The 16,884-nt window shown below is 46.7% G+C and overlaps 1 protein-coding gene across 3 annotated transcripts in view; it reads left to right on the top strand.

Moving 5' to 3' along the window:
• Window positions 1-16,884, top strand: part of ARHGAP22 (Rho GTPase activating protein 22) — a 44,253-nt gene that overhangs the window by 16,954 nt on the left and 10,415 nt on the right. For 2 of the 3 annotated variants that reach the window (XM_035137485.2, XM_060275117.1), the window contains 2 exons: window positions 7,618-7,746; window positions 15,603-15,810. In XM_035137485.2, the coding sequence (XP_034993376.2) occupies window positions 7,618-7,746; window positions 15,603-15,810 (337 nt within the window). Of the gene's footprint in view, window positions 1-7,617; window positions 7,747-9,754; window positions 10,096-15,602; window positions 15,811-16,884 lie in introns of those variants that run through there. The other variant, XM_035137486.2, reaches the window with a different exon arrangement.

Here is a 16,884-nt window from a genome sequence, read left to right on the forward strand (position 1 = left end):
GCTTGCCGATTAGAAGGTCGGCAGTTCGAATCCCCACAACAGAGTGAGCTCCCGTTGCTCAGTCCCAACTCCTGCCAACCTAGCAGTTCAAAAGCATGCCCGTGCAAGTAGATAAATAGGTACCGCTGCGGCGGGAAGGCAAACAGTGTTTCCGTGCACAGTGTCCTGTTGCACCAGAAGCGGTTTAGTCATGCTGGCCACATGACCCAGAAAGCTGTCTGTGGACAAACGCCGGCTCCCTCAGTCTGAAAGCGAGATGAGCGCTGCAACCTCATAGTCGCCTTTGACCAGGGCCCCTTTACCTTTACCTATGAGATATTTTAGACTACACCTTCCATCAACCTGAGCCTGTTGTAGTTCAAAACACCCAGGAGACACCAGATTGACAATGGATGTCTTAAACATTGTTCCTGTTTTTGCTTGGATTCCTCTTGCCATGATTGTCTTAGGCCTACACTCTGGAGGAACTTGCTGTTTTGTAGCTACTCTTTAGGGGTCAGTAGGTTTTGAACAACAACTGTTGTGCTTGTTTTGATGCTGAACATCAGCATGCTCTCTGCAAAAAGAGTCCAAGGACTACCTTAGTCAAAATATAGCGTTATACAGTACCAGATGGCTGAACTCACAACTCAATCATATTTTCAATTGGGTTTTTTAGCAGAGCATTTTTTAAGAGCTGCCTACATCTAGCCACACATGCACATCCATACAGGTTCGTGTGAGAGTCAGTATGGCTATGCTTAAGCTAAGTATAGGTGGTGCTGTGGGATAAGCCTAAGGCTTGCCGATCAGAAGGTCGACGGTTCAAATCCCCACGACAGGGTGAGCTCCCATTGCTCGGTCCTTGCTCCTGCCAACCTAGCAGCTCAAAAGCTTGAAGTGCAAGTAGATAAATAGGTACCACTCTGGCAGGAAGGTAAATGGTGTTTCCATTCTGGTTCGCCAGAAGCGGCTTTGTCATGTTGGCCACATGACCCAGAAGCTGTACGCCGGCTCCCTCGGCCAGTGAAGTGAGATGAGCGCCGCAACCCCAGAGTTGTCCGCGACTGGACCTAATGGTCAGGGGTCCCTTTACCTTTAACTAAGCTAAGTATATAAAAGCAGGGACTAGAAACCAATATTGTGACAGCAGGGACAACAAGCAAGCTAACAAACCATGCAGGCACAAACCAGAGCTTAGGAAGACCGTGCAAGGATCAGCTGGAACTCAAAGCCCTTTGTACTCCTATCTGCCCCGAAGACTCCAAAAACCAGTCAGTTCATGCAGTTACTTCACTGAGAAAGCCACTGCCTGAATATTGGTAATTCACCACATGGGAGAACTGAGCACATAGCTATAGTCCAAGACAGCACTTTGATACCAGGATGTCCTCCATGTTTGAAAATGTTACATGCTCCTATACAGTGGCACCTTGGTTCTCAAACTTAATCCATTCCAGAAGTCCGTTCCAAAATCAAGGTGTTCCAAAACCAAGGCGCGCTTTCCCATAGAAATTAATGCAAAATGGATTCATCCGTCCCAGACTTTTAAAAACAACCCCTAAAAACAACCCCTAAAACAGCAATTTAACATGGATTTTACTATCTAACGAGACCACCGATCCATAAAACGAAAGCAATAAACAGTCACACAATCAATCAGCAGCTGAACTGGGTTCAACACAGTCACAAAAACAAAACAGAAAGAGCCGCAAAAACAAAAACGCAAAATAAATAGCAAAAACAGCTCAGCGCAACACTCAAAATGGAATTGTGGCACTCAAAACGAAGCACGTTCAGCTTCCAGAAAAAGTTCACAACCAGGACACTTACTTCCGGGTTTGCAGTGTTTGGGTTGCAAGTTGTTTGAGTATCAAGGCGTTTGAGAACCAAGGTACCACTGTAGTTCTCTCATAGCTGACCACAGAACTGCAGGGCTTTCTATTCTTATTACAAAAGGGGGGTCATGTTTAGAGGCTTGCCTCCACACCTGGGTGCCCCTAAATGTAATTTTTTAATCACCCTGGTAGGTAGGGTGGTGGTGGTTGTTGTTTTAGTGCAGGAGTCAGCAAACTTTTTCAGCAGGGGGCCGGTCCACTGTCCCTCAGACCTTGTGGGGGGGGCGGGCTGTATTTTGAGAAAAAAAAATGAACGAATTCCTATGCCCCACAAATAACCCCGAGATGCATTTTAAATAAAAACACACATTCTACTCATGTAAAAACACCAGGCAGGCCCCACAAATATCCCAGAGATGCATTTTAAATAAAAGGACACATTCTACTCATGTAAAAACATGCTGATTCCCGGACCATCCACGGGCCGGGTTTAGAAGGCGATTGGGCTGCATCCGGCCCCCGGGCCTTAGTTTGGGGACCCCTGTTTTAGTGTTTCTTCTCCGGGAATATAGCGGGGAATTTTGAGCGGCAGTCTCCGAACATTTTGCAGCTGTGGCCCTCCTCACATTTACCAGCTGCCAAATCTCACTGGGGCAAATGGATTTACTTGGAAGCAAGCTTTGAGCTCAGTTCAACCTTAATAAGTAAGATAACCGCCAGCAATTAGCCCTTACTACTTTTCCGTGAGCATAAAGTTGGACCCCATCACCACCCTTTCCTCACAGGTCTGTTTGCAGGGTGTGCCAGAGAACCAGATAATAATTTTAAGGTTGTTGTGTTTTTTTTAAAAAAAAAAAAAAAAAAGATGTGCTGAGCTCTGTTAGAGCATTCTCATGCCGCTCCCATTACCGAACAGGCTCCGTGATCACATTTGCATTGCACAGTCATTTGCTTCCATTATTCTCCTGCTTGAGCTCCCGAGAGTTTAATTGACTCAAGTGAGCTGTGGCTTACTTGACAGCGCGAGCCCCAGGGCGTCATCAGGGATAATTGGGGGGTGTAAGTTCCGGGGTACTTACTTGTGCACATGATAAAGTGTTCCACTCATGGCGGCAGCAACCAAATGATTACCGTGGAGCTGCCATTAAATGCTTCAATTACTAGCTAACATTTGCACCTAGGTTTAATTAACTGCACTGGCGAATAAGCTCGACTCAGCTTCCTGAATTAGGTTACAACGTTCACTGCAGTCCAAGTAACAATATAGAGGGCTTCTGAATGGGTGCGGGGTTTTTTTTTTTAATGGCACCAGTGCTCAGCATACATGCAAGTTTTTTTTGCAGTGCCCTCGCAACCTCATCATTGGCATCAAAATGCCAGCTCATTCCACACAAACATCCTTTAATCCAGATTTTTCTTCTTTGGTGAAATTTAAAAAAACAAACCTATTGCCAGAAACCTTTTGACAGCATTACGCTTCTCCGCCCCCCCCCAAAAAAAAGCACCTCAACTCTACTCCCATTTGCCACTGCTGTCATTTACATGCGATAAGGGCGGCTTGGGAGTGGATGAGGGGAAGACAGTTGGTGCCATAGAATTGTAGAGCTGGAAGGGACCCCAAGGGTCATCTAGTCCAACCCTCTGCATTGCAGGAATGTTTTGCCCAACATGGGGCTCGAACCCACGACCCTGAGATTAAGAGTCCTGTGCTCTACCGACTGAGCTACCTCAAGCATCTTTGCAGCTTCTCTTGATACCATGTCAAGACAAGGGATGGGCTTAGCCCCATGTCTGGAAGTTCTGAGTCTTAGTGCTACTGTAATCCCAGATTTCGGATGAGGTGAAGCCAGAGGTTGACTCAGTCACTGGTGAATGGAAGTCTTTTTGCACATGCCCAGATGCACACATACTGTCACACATGCAAAGCAAGGTGGATTGCAATGAATGGATGGTTAAATACCCAGTGGATCACTCATTGTTCTCCTCCTGGACTTCACCTTCCATGGACCAGCGTACTCTTGAGACAAATGTTGCATGACAATATCCCCCGCCCCTCATGGAAATAATGACACATGAGACATCAATTAAGGTTAATGGGCAGAAAAGGCCACAACTTTATTGGTTACGGATATTGAGCGGTATTGGCTTAGGCCAGGCATCCCCAAACTGCGGCCCTCCAGATGTTTTGGCCTACAACTCCCATGATCCCTAGCTAACAGGACCAGTGGTCGGGGAAGATGGGAATTGTAGTCCAAAACATCTGGAGGGCCCAAGTTTGGGGGTGCCTGGCTTAGGCATTGGACCCTAACTGGCTATATCCGACCCCAACCCGTGTGTTGGGAGTCCGGGATGTGATGAACATTGACAAGGAACTCCCCTTGGGGTCACCGATAGGGGCGTGCCTTAGGCCTTAACCTCCACAGGCTGTGGACAGGGCCACGCCCATACCTGCCTGAGAAAGAAGGGACTGGATCGGAAGTAGCAGACCGGAATTGGCACTGCCGCCATTTTGGAACTGGGCGGAGCATGCTCAAAAGCGACTTTTGATGCTGCTCTGCCCTGTTCCAAAATGGCCGCCGCACCAGAAGTCGCGCTGCAGCCATTTTGGAACTGGGCAAAGCAGCATCAAAAGTCCGCGCCAGAATAAACCAGGAAAAAACAAAAACATCCGTTTTTTCGGCTGGGGACAGCCGGAAAAACGGGGGTTTCCTGGGGAATAAGAGAGACTTGGCAGCTATGGCCACGCCCCCGGAATCCTTTAACGGAATACCTCTCAATTTTGGGCGGCAGGTGATGGCACTACCTCCCCTCCTCCTGACTTCAACATTAATATTCCAATGCCTAACCGTCAAACCAAGAGTTGTGACGTATTGCTATGAGGTAGGCGAAAAACCCAATGGCCAGTGCTAATTTGCCAGTTGGGAAAAAAATCCTACCAGGCCCCTCAATGGCGACCAACCGAGGTCCATATTAAGGTCAAGAGAGAGGACCTAAAGGGTTGGTGGGTGGGCGGGCGGGGAAAACCGATGCAGCTGGTGAGCGGGACAAAGAGGGGGATTCCCGCCCACGCCCCTGCTTAAGTAGTGCAGGACATGCCCCCAGGCCGACTGGATTGGTCGGCCTGCAGGCGGCAATCCCACCTATCGCTGAGGGGTTGAGCACCCAGCCCCTGCGCACGTGGCTGGGTCATGACTGCCCACAAGCCCACCTCCTCTTCAGGGCAGAAGTGGCTTTCCCCACTAGAAGCAGAGGGGGCAATTCCAAAAAAGGATAGATTGAGCTCAGCTTTTCTGCCAACTGCTCTCAATTGTCGCTACAGGCCTTACAGGTGAGTAAGCAAAGGGGGGGGGAGGAAAGGCAGAGAAAGTTTATGGAGCAGGGCATATGAAAATGAGCCCAGTCAGTAAGGGGTTAACAGGAGAAGTGCTTTTTCTATCTCTTCAGGGGTAATGAAAAAGTATCCTTCTGCTTGCACTTTCCCCCTCACCACCCTGAAAGGAAAAGAGCTCAACGATTGTCATTTTTTAAAAAGCGAGAGCTGGAATTTGCAGACAAGCGCCCATGGGAGTCGGGTCCCCTGTAGCTACAAGCCTGGTGAAAATTCACAAGCACGCAAAATGTCCCTGCCTCCTGCAGAAACGAAAGGCATCTGCCCTCAAGCTTGGAATATTCAAAAGTAGTGACATCCCAGGGTGAACGCAGCCACCAGCAGATTGCAGATGAAATGTGTGGGAACAAATGTACATCATCACACCTTCCTATCAAATTCTTGTCTGTCTTAGGAGATTAAGCCTTTTTTAAACAATGTCTTATAAAGGTGTGTCTGTGTGCAAGTAGGCCATATAAGTGCCCTACATATATCTTCAAAGACATTTGCATGTTGTTTTTCTTATTACTTTACTGGATTGCCAGCACCCGCCTGGTTAAAATGCTATTTTAGCCTGGGTTAAAATAGGCAGTCCTGAGTAGTTAGTGCAATCAGGTGTTGCTCATAGACATTCTAGCTTTTTAATCAATCCATTTCAGCATGGGAAGACTAGGAAGGACTTTGTCAGCTGCGCAGAGTAGAATAACAATACAAGTTTGGGGTTTGTTTTGTTGTCTTGTTCAAAGGTGGCTCAACATTTCACACAGGGAGGCAATTGTCTCTCTGGCAGCATATGCTGGGGGGACAGAAGTGGCAGTCCCCCCCATGTTTCCCAAGTACCCCAACCATTCCCCTCTGTTGGAGATCGGAGCTATGAGTGCATAGGCCATTTACCCTCTAAACTAGCCTGCCCTTGGAAGCACGCAAAGAAGTTATCCAATTTCCAATGTTGAGTAAGATCTGGACCCCCCCCCCAATTGTCCCCAAACCCCGGGCTTACCTGGCAGCAAATTAGTGTGCCGGGTTCAAAATCCAAGCAAAGTCCAAAGGTCAGGAAACGAAGTTCAAGTAGCCAAGTCTGAAGTCCAGCAGTTGGGATACAGTTCAGAGTCAACTCCAAAGCACAGTCCCGTGGAGGTTGAGGAGCATCCAAGACAAGGTCCATCAACCAGCCAAGTAGATGTACTGAGCATGCTCATTGCAGCATCAGGGCTTGATGAGGCAGGCAACCCTCACCTGTTCTAAGCCTACTCCAGCTGAGGATTCACATCTCTCCTCCCAGAGCTAGCGAGCCCCACCTGGCCAGCTTTGTCTCTGGCAACACAATATATTGAAGCAGCCCTGGCCTTTCCATGCTTACTTCCTGAAGTATATTGGGGCGGGCAGAATGCAGAGATAAAGTGGCCATCAACCCATAGAATACAAATCTCTGCTGTCAGGAATTAGCTGGAGCTGTTTTCCACTGTGAACGCAGATGGATATTTCCAAACATATGCCGAGTTGCCATGCTTCTAGGATTAAGGGAGGATATTAGGCCAGTCTTTTATTATTATTATTATTTACAGGTAGGTAGCCGTGTTGGTCTGAGTCAAAACAAAATAAAAAAATTCCTTCAGTAGCACCTTAAAGACCAACTAAGTTGTTATTTTGGTATGAGCTTTCGTGTGCATGCACACTTCGTCAGATATAGTGTGCATGCACACGAAAGCTCATACCAAAATAAAAACTTAGTTGGTCTTTATTATTATTATTGTTTATTTATTTTGACATCTTCACTGAAAGTTCAAACAATTCATAATTATATGTGCACTAAACATGGTGAGGCATCAATAAAAGAAAAAAAAGGAGGGGGGGAGAAACAGCCCCCATGTATAAGGGAAAATAAAAAGGGGGGGACCCAAAACTGTATACTTTACAAAGTTGTTCTTGTACTTCACCAGCATAGCTGTCAAGTTTTCCCTTTTCTCACGAGGAAGCCTATTCAGCATAAGGGAATTTCCCTTTTAAAAAAGGGAGAACTTAACAGCTATGTTCACCAGATCTTAACCAATTGCAGTATTTGTAAGAATTACAGTATTACAGTATTTGTAAAAATGGATTCCAAGTATCATTGAATTTGTCCATGGCAAGTCTGCGTTTATATGCAAATTGTTCATACGTTGCGAGTTTGTATAAGTCTTCAATCCAATCGTAGAAGGGAGCTGCATTTTTATTTTTCCAATTCATCCATATCAGTCTTTTTACTATGGTAAGGGCGCAGAGAGTCCATTCATATTGTCCTTTTGTAAGGTTCCATGTGCTGGATATATAATTCAAGAGTTTTGAGCTTGACATTAACCACTATACGTCAAATGAAGCACTATACATTTATACCAGGGAAGAGTAGAGGTTACGTTCTGTACAGATAGTAACGGGAGTGTGTCTTCTTTCCAGGTGGCACAGCAGGTCGGGATAAGGTGCCCATCCACCACGAAGCCTTCTTGTTCATGGCTAGCTCCCAGAATGATATGGAAGATTGGGTGAAAGCTATACGGCGGGTAATATGGACACCCTTCACTGGAGGTATGATTCACAGCTCTCATTCACATAACCTAAATCCCTTTCTCTCAGGGTAATGTAGCAAATTGGTCTGAAGCTCAACATCAAAAAAAACTAAGATCATGGCCTCTTGTCCCATCACCTCCTGGCAAATAGAAGGAGAAGGAATGGAGGCAGTGAGAGATTTTACTTTCTTGGGCTCCGTGACCACTGCAGATGGTGACAGCAGTCACGAAATTAAAAGACGCCTGCTTCTTGGGAGAAAAGCAATGACAAACCTAGACAGCATCTTAAAAAGCAGAGACATCACCTTGCCAACAAAGGTCCGTATAGTTAAAGCTATGGTTTTCCCAGTAGTGAAGTATGGAGGTGAGAGCTGGACCATAAAGAAGGCTGATTGCCGAAGAATTGATGCTTTTGAATTACTATGGTGCTGGAGGAGACTCTTGAGACTCTGCAAGAAGATCAAACCTATCCATTCTTAAGGAAATCAGCCTGAGTGCTCACTGGAAGGACAGATCGTGAAGCTGAGGCTCCAGTACTTTGGCTACCTTATGAGAAGAGAAGCCTCCCTGGAAAAGGCCCTGATGCTGGGAAAGATGGAGGGCACAAGGAGAAGGGGACGACAGAGGACGAGATGGTTGGACAGTGTTCTCAAAGCTACTAGCATGAGTTTGACCAAACTGCTGGAGGCAGCAGAAGACAGGGGTGCCTGGCGTGCTATGGTCCATGGGGTCACGAAGAGTTGGACACGACTAAGCAACAACAAAATGTAGCAGGGAACACCTCCAACCAACACGTGGCCTCCATCCAAGTCCAAAGGTTCAGAGTTTTGTTGTTTTCATTCTTGGGAAAGTTCATTAAAAGAGCAGGTCTATCGTGGAAGCCTGTGCTCTTGGTTTGGCTTGCAAAAAACCTTATCACCCACTTTATTCTGACCACACCTGGAGTCCTGCGTCCATTTCTGGCCGCCACAATTTAAGGAGGATATTGACAGGCTGGAAGGTGTGCCCAAGGGTGACCAAGATGATAAATGGTCAGGAAACCCAGCCTTATGAGGAATAGTTGAGGGAGTTGGGGTATGTTTAGCCTTAAAAAAGAGGACACTGAAGGGAGATATAATAGCCATCTTCAAATATCTAATCGGTTGTCACATGGAGGATGGAGAAAACTTGTTTTCTCCTGCTCGGGTGGGTAGAACCTGGAACAATGGCTTCAAGTTACAAGAAAGGAGATTTCAACTAAACACCAGGAAGAAATTTCTGGTAGTAAGATCTGTCTGACAGTGGAATGAACTTAGAAGGTGGTGGACTCTCCTTCCTTGAAGGCTTTTAAGCAGAGGTTGGATGGCCACCTGTTAGGGATGCTTCAGATGATATTCCTGGATTGCATGGGATTGGATGTGATGACCCTCAGGGTCCCTTTGAACTCTACACTTGGTGCTCTCCAAACGTTTTGAACTACAGATCCCATTATCCCTGCCCATTGGCCGTGCTACTTGGAGCTGATGGTAGTTGCAGTCCAGAATATCTGGAGGGCACCAGTTTGGGAAAGGCCGGATTAGGAAATCTAGGTGCTTACAGTAACTTGGGTGGTGAACAAACTTGCCTTTCGGTCCAGTGGAGTTCTACCCGGCCAAACCTTTGATACTTTCAGCAACCAGGTCATTGTGCCTGCTTATGCTTGATATTTCTGAGCCATTGAGTCTGTGAAGAAACATTGGGTCAATTTGTGCTTCTCTTCATGGCCGACAAGCACCCTCTGTTGACGGAAGGCATTAAGCTGGTGCCTGGCAGGCAGCAGTGTTGAGGCAGCCCAGGAATGTTTCACTGGAAGGGACAGACAGCATGGCATGATGCCGACTGCACACTTCTGGAAGTCATCAAGAAGATCTCTGATAAGACCCTGAATTTCATGCTCAGCCCACGGGGGAGACATTTGTTAAAACCTGTGACCCAGACTGGGTTGCTGTTTACCTTGGCTGCAACAACTGGGAGGAGTGCGGAGAGTGGGCAAGACTCTACCTGCCTTGCCTCCTTTGCCGCTGCATTGGAAGCTAGCGAGCTCCCCGTTTTCATTGGATATTTCAAATGCTTTAGCAACAAGTCATAATTAATGCCGAGCGAGTCGTGGCGCTGAGGCCAGATGTGCTGCCATGATTTAATCCTCTGCAGCCGGAGGGGAGCCGTGAGGCTGCTCTCCATGTTGCAGCAGAGTCTTTGTGGGCAACAGGGGCTGCACAGGGACCCAGAATGTGTCTAATGCCTGGAGTCAAGACCTTCCTCCTCTGCCGCTCCTGTTCCATCACGTTGCCAGACTTCTGCTGGGTGTTGAGAGGCTGCCATGCACCCAGGTGCTGCGCCACAACCAGAGGTAAGGTGCAGGGGGAAAGCCGCAGTCGTTTCTCAGATGGCAAAGCTTGCAAGGTCAGGCAGGGGGTCGGAGCTTCTGCTGAAGGCTTGCCTTCGCTTGTCGGGCTGAAAGCTCCCTTCAGCGGAGAATTGAGGGCCAGCGTTTTGTATGGGCAGCTCAAACTCATGAGTGAAAGACGGCTGCAGGGCGACGGCGATGTAGGAATCTTCAGCTCTACGATGGCCTCTGCCATCAAATGTTGGCCATCAAACCTTGGGTCTTTCTGGGCCTTATTTGTCAAACTCTATTTACTCCTGCGCTGCAAGGGGGTTGGACTAGATAATCCTCAGGGTCCCTTCCAACTCCACAATTTTAGGATTCTAAGCCATTGATCATCATGCCGCCAATATAGGGTTGTTGTTTTTTTCCATCAGACCGTAGGTTTTGGATGCTGAAAGTGCTGATTCTGCCTGTATGCACATGGTGTGCTGGCTGGTTTTTGCGGTGAAGATGCCAATATGATTGTGTTTACATGTGACCTGTAACCTTAAAGCTGCCCATTCATCTTGCCACACACACACACACACACACATACACACACACACACACACACACACACACACACACACACACAGGAAAGTGTCCCAGCGTAACCAACACACACAAAGAAATATAGAAAGCAAAGAAGTGAGAGAGCTTGCTGAAATGAGAATAAATACACAAATGGTCCATCTGATAAGATATCGAGCAGCTTTATGCATGCATGCACACACGAGCCAACGCAGGAAAATTTGCCTAGATTAACTATTTACATTTGTATCAATTGAAAATGTGCTTTCATAAAAGTGCGAACGTGTTACTCTCTGCTCTTTTGAGGGCTTGCCTATGTGCAAACCAGAAAGTGCATGATGACTTTGTCTCCCTGAACATGTGTGAACCAGAAGCTCGCGCAAGGAATGCAATCCTACCATCTGGGCAGATGGATGAAACCAACCAACGAATGTATTTTACGTTTTCAGAATTTCGACTCTTGTCTTTGAAGCTGGTGTTGAATTAGGGATTTGTGACGCACTCCAAATATTTTTTTCCCCGTCCTCAACATGTCCAGACTTTGTTCTGCTAAGCATTTATTGAGTAACTTATCCCAGATGGAGAGAGAACCTTTCTCCCCCTCCTGTAGTTACAGAATAATTTTGTTTTCTCCACTCAAAGTTATGTCTGCAAGGGCTGTTTAAGAAACAGGCAGCTTGTCTATAAGTATCTCTTCATCCTGCACCAGGTGTGTTGACTTGAGAGCTTGCTTGTCTGTTGGACCTTAGAATACAAGGTTGGAAACCTAGCAAGCCATTTTTATTGCTCTTAAACCAAGCCAAACACCTGGCTTCATAAGGAAGGGGAAAGCTCTAGAAAATAAGTTAACTGTTTAGTTCCCATCATCAGCATTGCCTTTTCCTTGAGCTTTTCTATGACTGACAAGCAAACTCTTGGAAATGCACAGTGCCCGTTAAGCTGCCGGATAATGCCAAGAATTGAACACAAGAATTCTAGATCAGATGGACCAATTGGCTGGCCTGTTCAAGGCCGCACTTTCCATCTTTGAACACTTTTGTGGTCTTGTCTTTTTCAACTGTTTTGGGTGTGGCAGCTATTCTGCGCTACGCCAAGCTCCCAACGGGTGCCCATTTGTGACTGGCATCCGCCACCCCAAAAGTTTGGTGACCACTAGGCTTCTCTATCAATTCTTTGCCAGCTAGTTCCCTGTTCAGAATCCTCTCCGCACAACTTTCCTCCCATGGGGTGTTAAGTGCATTCTGCATTTAAGGCACTGTGAGGGGAAATAGCCATGGAGAGGAAGATTTGGAGCACAGAAACAGTGGGTGAAGCAAACTACCCTTCCCCTCGCTGCTTCTCCAATCCCAATGGCTTTTCCAGTTCCAGGTGTGGCGTTGAGAAGCTTAGACACATCTCTGCAAATAGGACATTTTGTTTAGCCCTACATTTAGTGCTGCTCCCCCCCCCCTAGCTGATTATCGGAGAGGAACGTCATGAGACCAGAAGAGGCCATTTCAAGCTAGCTAGTTCAGTTGGTTAGAGCATGGTGCTGATAACCCCAAGGTTACAAGTGCAGTCTCCTTACGGAACAGCTGCATGTTCCTGCGTTGCAGGAGGTTGGACTAGATGATCCCTGTGGTTCTAAGACCATTGATCCATCTAGCTTGGTATTGTCGACACTTACTGACAATAATAATAATAATAATAATAATAATAATAATAATAATAATAAATTTTATTTATACCCTGCCCTCCCCAGCCAAGACCAAGGCGGCTAACACCAAAAATAAAACAATTGATTAAGATACAACTTAAAAACAAGATTAAATACAAAATTAAAATTAAAATGCAGCCTCATACGGGAGGGAAAAGGGAAAGTGGGGGAGGGGATCAAGTCTTTTCCAGGCCAAATGCCAGGCGGAACAACTCTGTCTTACAGGCCCTGCGGAAAGAAATCAGGTCCCACAGGGCCCTGGTCTCATGAGACAGAGCATTCCACCAGGCCGGAGCCAGTGTTGAAAAGGCCCTGGTTCTAGTTGAGGCTAATCTGACTTCCTTTGGGCCCGGGACCTCTAAGGTGTTACTATTTATGGACCTTAAGGTCCTTCGCGGGGCCGTAAGGTTTCGGACATCCCCAACCATCCCTGGAGAGCTTGGGATAGGACCTGCGGCTTTCTGCCCCAAGTCTTTGAGTGGTAGTTGAAGTCCTACTCAGAGTAGAACCTATTGAAATGAATGGGCCTCACTTAGTCATCATGTTCATTAATTTCAGTGGGTAAAACATGGTTGAATGCCACCCTTTGCGGTTATTTCAGCATAGGTACTTCCAGATCCTTTGCAGCTACTTCTCTTTGCAATGCTACAATATTTGAGTCTATGGAATGAGGCCAGAAGCTTCTCGATCAAATGCTTGAGGAACTCTGGCATCTCGATAGAATCATTTTGCTCTAGGGACAGATACTCTAAAATGAGAGTTAGATGTTCTAAAGTGCATCTGATTCTAGGGACGGAATTCAGTAGAGAGATCGGAGTGCAAACACTATTTCTACACTGTCCATGAAGGTGCTTGGTGGTAGGAGAGGAACATTCGTTTGGAGTTTTCTCCACGTTTTGTGCAATCCTAATCTGGCAAAATGCTCCATCAGGTAATGTGAAAGGGGGCAAGCTCGTATATAATAACAGCATCGATTATAGCAGTTACCGTGTTTGCATGCATTCTCTTAATGTAACCCTTACCACAACCTCCTAAAGTTAGGTGGCTATTAATATCTTAATGCTGTGTAGGGGGTGGGGGTGGGCTGAGGTAGAATAGTTTGCCTGAAGCCACCTAGTTAGTTCAAAGCAGAGGCAACATTCAGTCAGGACTTCCTGGTTCGCAGTTAGCCTGTTATACCAGCTCTCTCTCTCTCTCTCATGCACGGAGGCTAGAGCGCCAAAGAATTTCCTTCCCTTGGTTAAGACCTGTTTGCCTCTGGTTCATTTGAAGATATATACTAGTCTTTGGATAATTTTGTTGGAGTGGAGGATCACAAATGCCTTAGGTGCAATTGTTCCACGGAAGTAACCAGTATGCTTCACTACTTCCAAATTACGGGAGGTGTTGGAGAAACAACAGTCTGGGAATCAGCGTGTTTTTACATGAGTAGAATGTGTGCTTTTATTTAAAATGCATCTCTGGGTTATTTGTGGGGCATAGGAATTCGCCCCCCCCCCCAATATAGTCCGGCCTTCCTAGCTGACCTCTGATGTAAAGCTAGGATCCAGCTTTTGCACCAAAGGAATTTCTCTTCCACTAGCTGTATTTTATGGAATAGGTTTGATAACATGCCACAAACAGCTGTTGTGGCCTTTATAAGGTACAGGGTCCTCAATTGAATAGGGCAAATTAGTAACCTCAATCTAGGCTTAAGTATTCACATTGTTTAATGTATTTTTAATCTTTGTTGGAAGCTGCTCAGAGTGGCTGGGGGAACCCAGCCAGATGGTTGGGGTACAAATAATAAATTATTATTATTATTATTATCATTATTATTATTATTATTATTATTAGACAATATTTATTAATAATATCATTTATAGCAGTTAACACAAACAAGAAAACTGCTGTAACTGGTGAGGAATCACATAAATGAATGAGCCTAATCCTTTCAGGACTTGTCAATTATCCACCTTTATTTAGAAAGTGATTGGTCTATTCCAGCAAGTTTTTTTGAATCCTTGGTCCTTAAGAGTCCTCTCTCTCCCTTTCCTGTCTTTCAGCTTTCTTCTGTCCTTTCAGTTCTTCTCCCCATGACCGTTAGCCAGCTGACTTGGTCTCCATTTGTCCTTTCCCTCCATAGCTGCCAAGTTCCGGCCTGAGAAATAAGGGACTGGACCGGAAGAAGCAAACCGGAAGTAGCGCTGCTGCCATTTTGGAACAGGGCGGAGCATGCTCAGAAGCTACTTTTGATGCTGCTCTGCCCTGTTCCAAAATGGCCGCCGCACCAGAAGTCGCGCTGCAGCCATTTTGGAACTGGGCAAAGCAGCATCAAAAGTCGCTTCTGAGCATGCTCCACCCAGTTCCAAAATGGCTGCCGCGCCAGAATAAACCGGGGGGAAACAAAAAAATCCGTTTTTTCGGCTGGGAACAGCTGGAAAAATGGGGGTTTCCCAGGGAATACGGGAGACTTGGCAGCTATGTTTCCCTCACATTTTATGCCCCTCATAAAACGGCACACATCCCATAACCACGCAGGGCTTCTCCTCGTTCCTCATTAAGGAAGAACTACAATTCTTCAACGGTCCTTTGCAATGTATGATTGGTTACATGTTCCAAGGCAGGATACTGCTGGTGGGGTGCACTTTGACATCACACCTGTGTGTAGACTGCATTTGTGGGGGCTACCTGCCTGAATCTGGGGAAAGGTTCGTACAACCTGAGACTTTGCAATTCCTCTCAAGCCATAGGCACCCGAGCAAAGTGGTGCTGGGGCCTCAAACACCATCTAAGAATGTTTCAGGTCCCAAATGCATTTCCCCATCAACTTTTCCCTTCACTTCATGTAACCTGATGGACTCCGTTCGCCTTGCTTGCCCTGACACCAAAATTGCATTCCCTCCAACATTTCTCCAGTGAAAACAGGAATGTCCTATGCCATTATTATTATTATTATTATACCCGGGTTGTTCCAGCTATTCTGTGTGGCTTCCAACATAGAGAGAAACATAATGAAACATTGAAAAAAAAACTTCCCTAGACAGGGCTGCCTTCAGATGTCTTCTAAAGGTTGTATAGTTACTTATCTCCTTGGCTCGGGGGTCTCATAACTCCATACCTTCCAACATTCCTCCAATAAAAATAGGGGGGCGCCCTAAGGAAAAGCGAAACAGATCAATTCAGAAACCAGGACGGCTTCTGTAAACCCGGGGCTGTCCCTGGAAAATAGGTCTGAGATTGTGGACCACCAAAGGTAATGCTTGGCTTCTCCCATTGGCAGGGATCTTTGGTCAACGCTTGGAAGACACAGTCCAATACGAAAAGAAGTACGGGAAGCACCTGGCTCCGCTTCTGGTGGAGCAATGTGTGGATTTTATCCGGGAGCATGGCCTCGCTGAGGAAGGACTCTTCCGCATGCCTGGGCAAGCCAATTTGGTGAAAGAGCTGCAGGACTCCTTTGACTCTGGGGAGAAGCCTCTGTTTGACAGGTGAACTGGCATTTTTTAAGGGAACCCTAGGAGAGCTGCAAGTCTCCCACGTGTCTGGATTGGGAGATATCCTGCCATCATTGTACCCTCCTCCTGCGGAAGGAGGATCGCCACCGTATTTAGAAAATATCTGAGTTCAGCTGAACCCCCCAGGGCAGTGTACAATTACAAAAATATATAACCATACTATATAACCATACTATAAACACCTAGTAGGGACCCAGGTGGCGCTGTGGTTAAACCACTGAGCCTAGGGCTTGCCGATCAGAAGGTCGGCAGTTCGAATCCCTGTGACGGGGTGAGCTCCCGTTGCTTGGTCCCAGCTCCTGCCAACCTAGCAGTTCGAAAGCACGTCAAAATGCAAGTAGATAAATAGGAACCGCTACAGCGGGAAGGTAAACGGCGTTTCCATGTGCTGCTCTGGTTTGCCAGAAGCGGCTTTGTCATGCTGGCCACATGACCTGGAAGCTATACGCCGGCTCCCTCGGCCAATAATGCGAGATGAGCGTGCAACCCCAGAGTCGGTCACGACTGGACCTAATGGTCGGGGTCCCCTTTACCTTTACCTATAAACACTTAACGATTAACCAATACAGAAGTAGCAGTGTCTGTTTCTTACCTAGACCCCAGGTATGCATCACTAGTAACATAGACACCATCTCTCGGGGGCCTGGGGCAGGGCCAAGGGACCCTCAAATTATTTTTTTTACTTTGGGTGCCTGGCCAGCAGAACTAACATGTTGTGCGCTGCATTTGCCATTCAAATGGGGGTGGTTTTTTTGCCGCATCTTGTGATTGATTATGTGGGGGGGGGTGCTTACCTGGCCCCCTTGGGCATAGCCAGGATTTATGGTAGGAGGGCAGACTTTATGCTAGCGGGGGGCAGAACCTCAGTTCTTTAACTGTTTTTATTCATCTACTTGATTTAGGAGGGCAGCTGCCCCCTGCCCCCTCTTGGCTACACCCAGGCTGCCCCCTATATTTTATCCAAGTTGGCACCCCTGTTGGGGGGCCCAGATCCCCTCAAATATTTTGGGGTGGGGCAAAAGGACCTTGGCCCCTACGAGTTGGCTC

The sequence above is a fragment of the Zootoca vivipara genome, chromosome 5 (assembly GCF_963506605.1).
Source record: "Zootoca vivipara chromosome 5, rZooViv1.1, whole genome shotgun sequence".
Classification (NCBI taxonomy): Eukaryota; Metazoa; Chordata; class Lepidosauria; order Squamata; family Lacertidae; genus Zootoca; species Zootoca vivipara.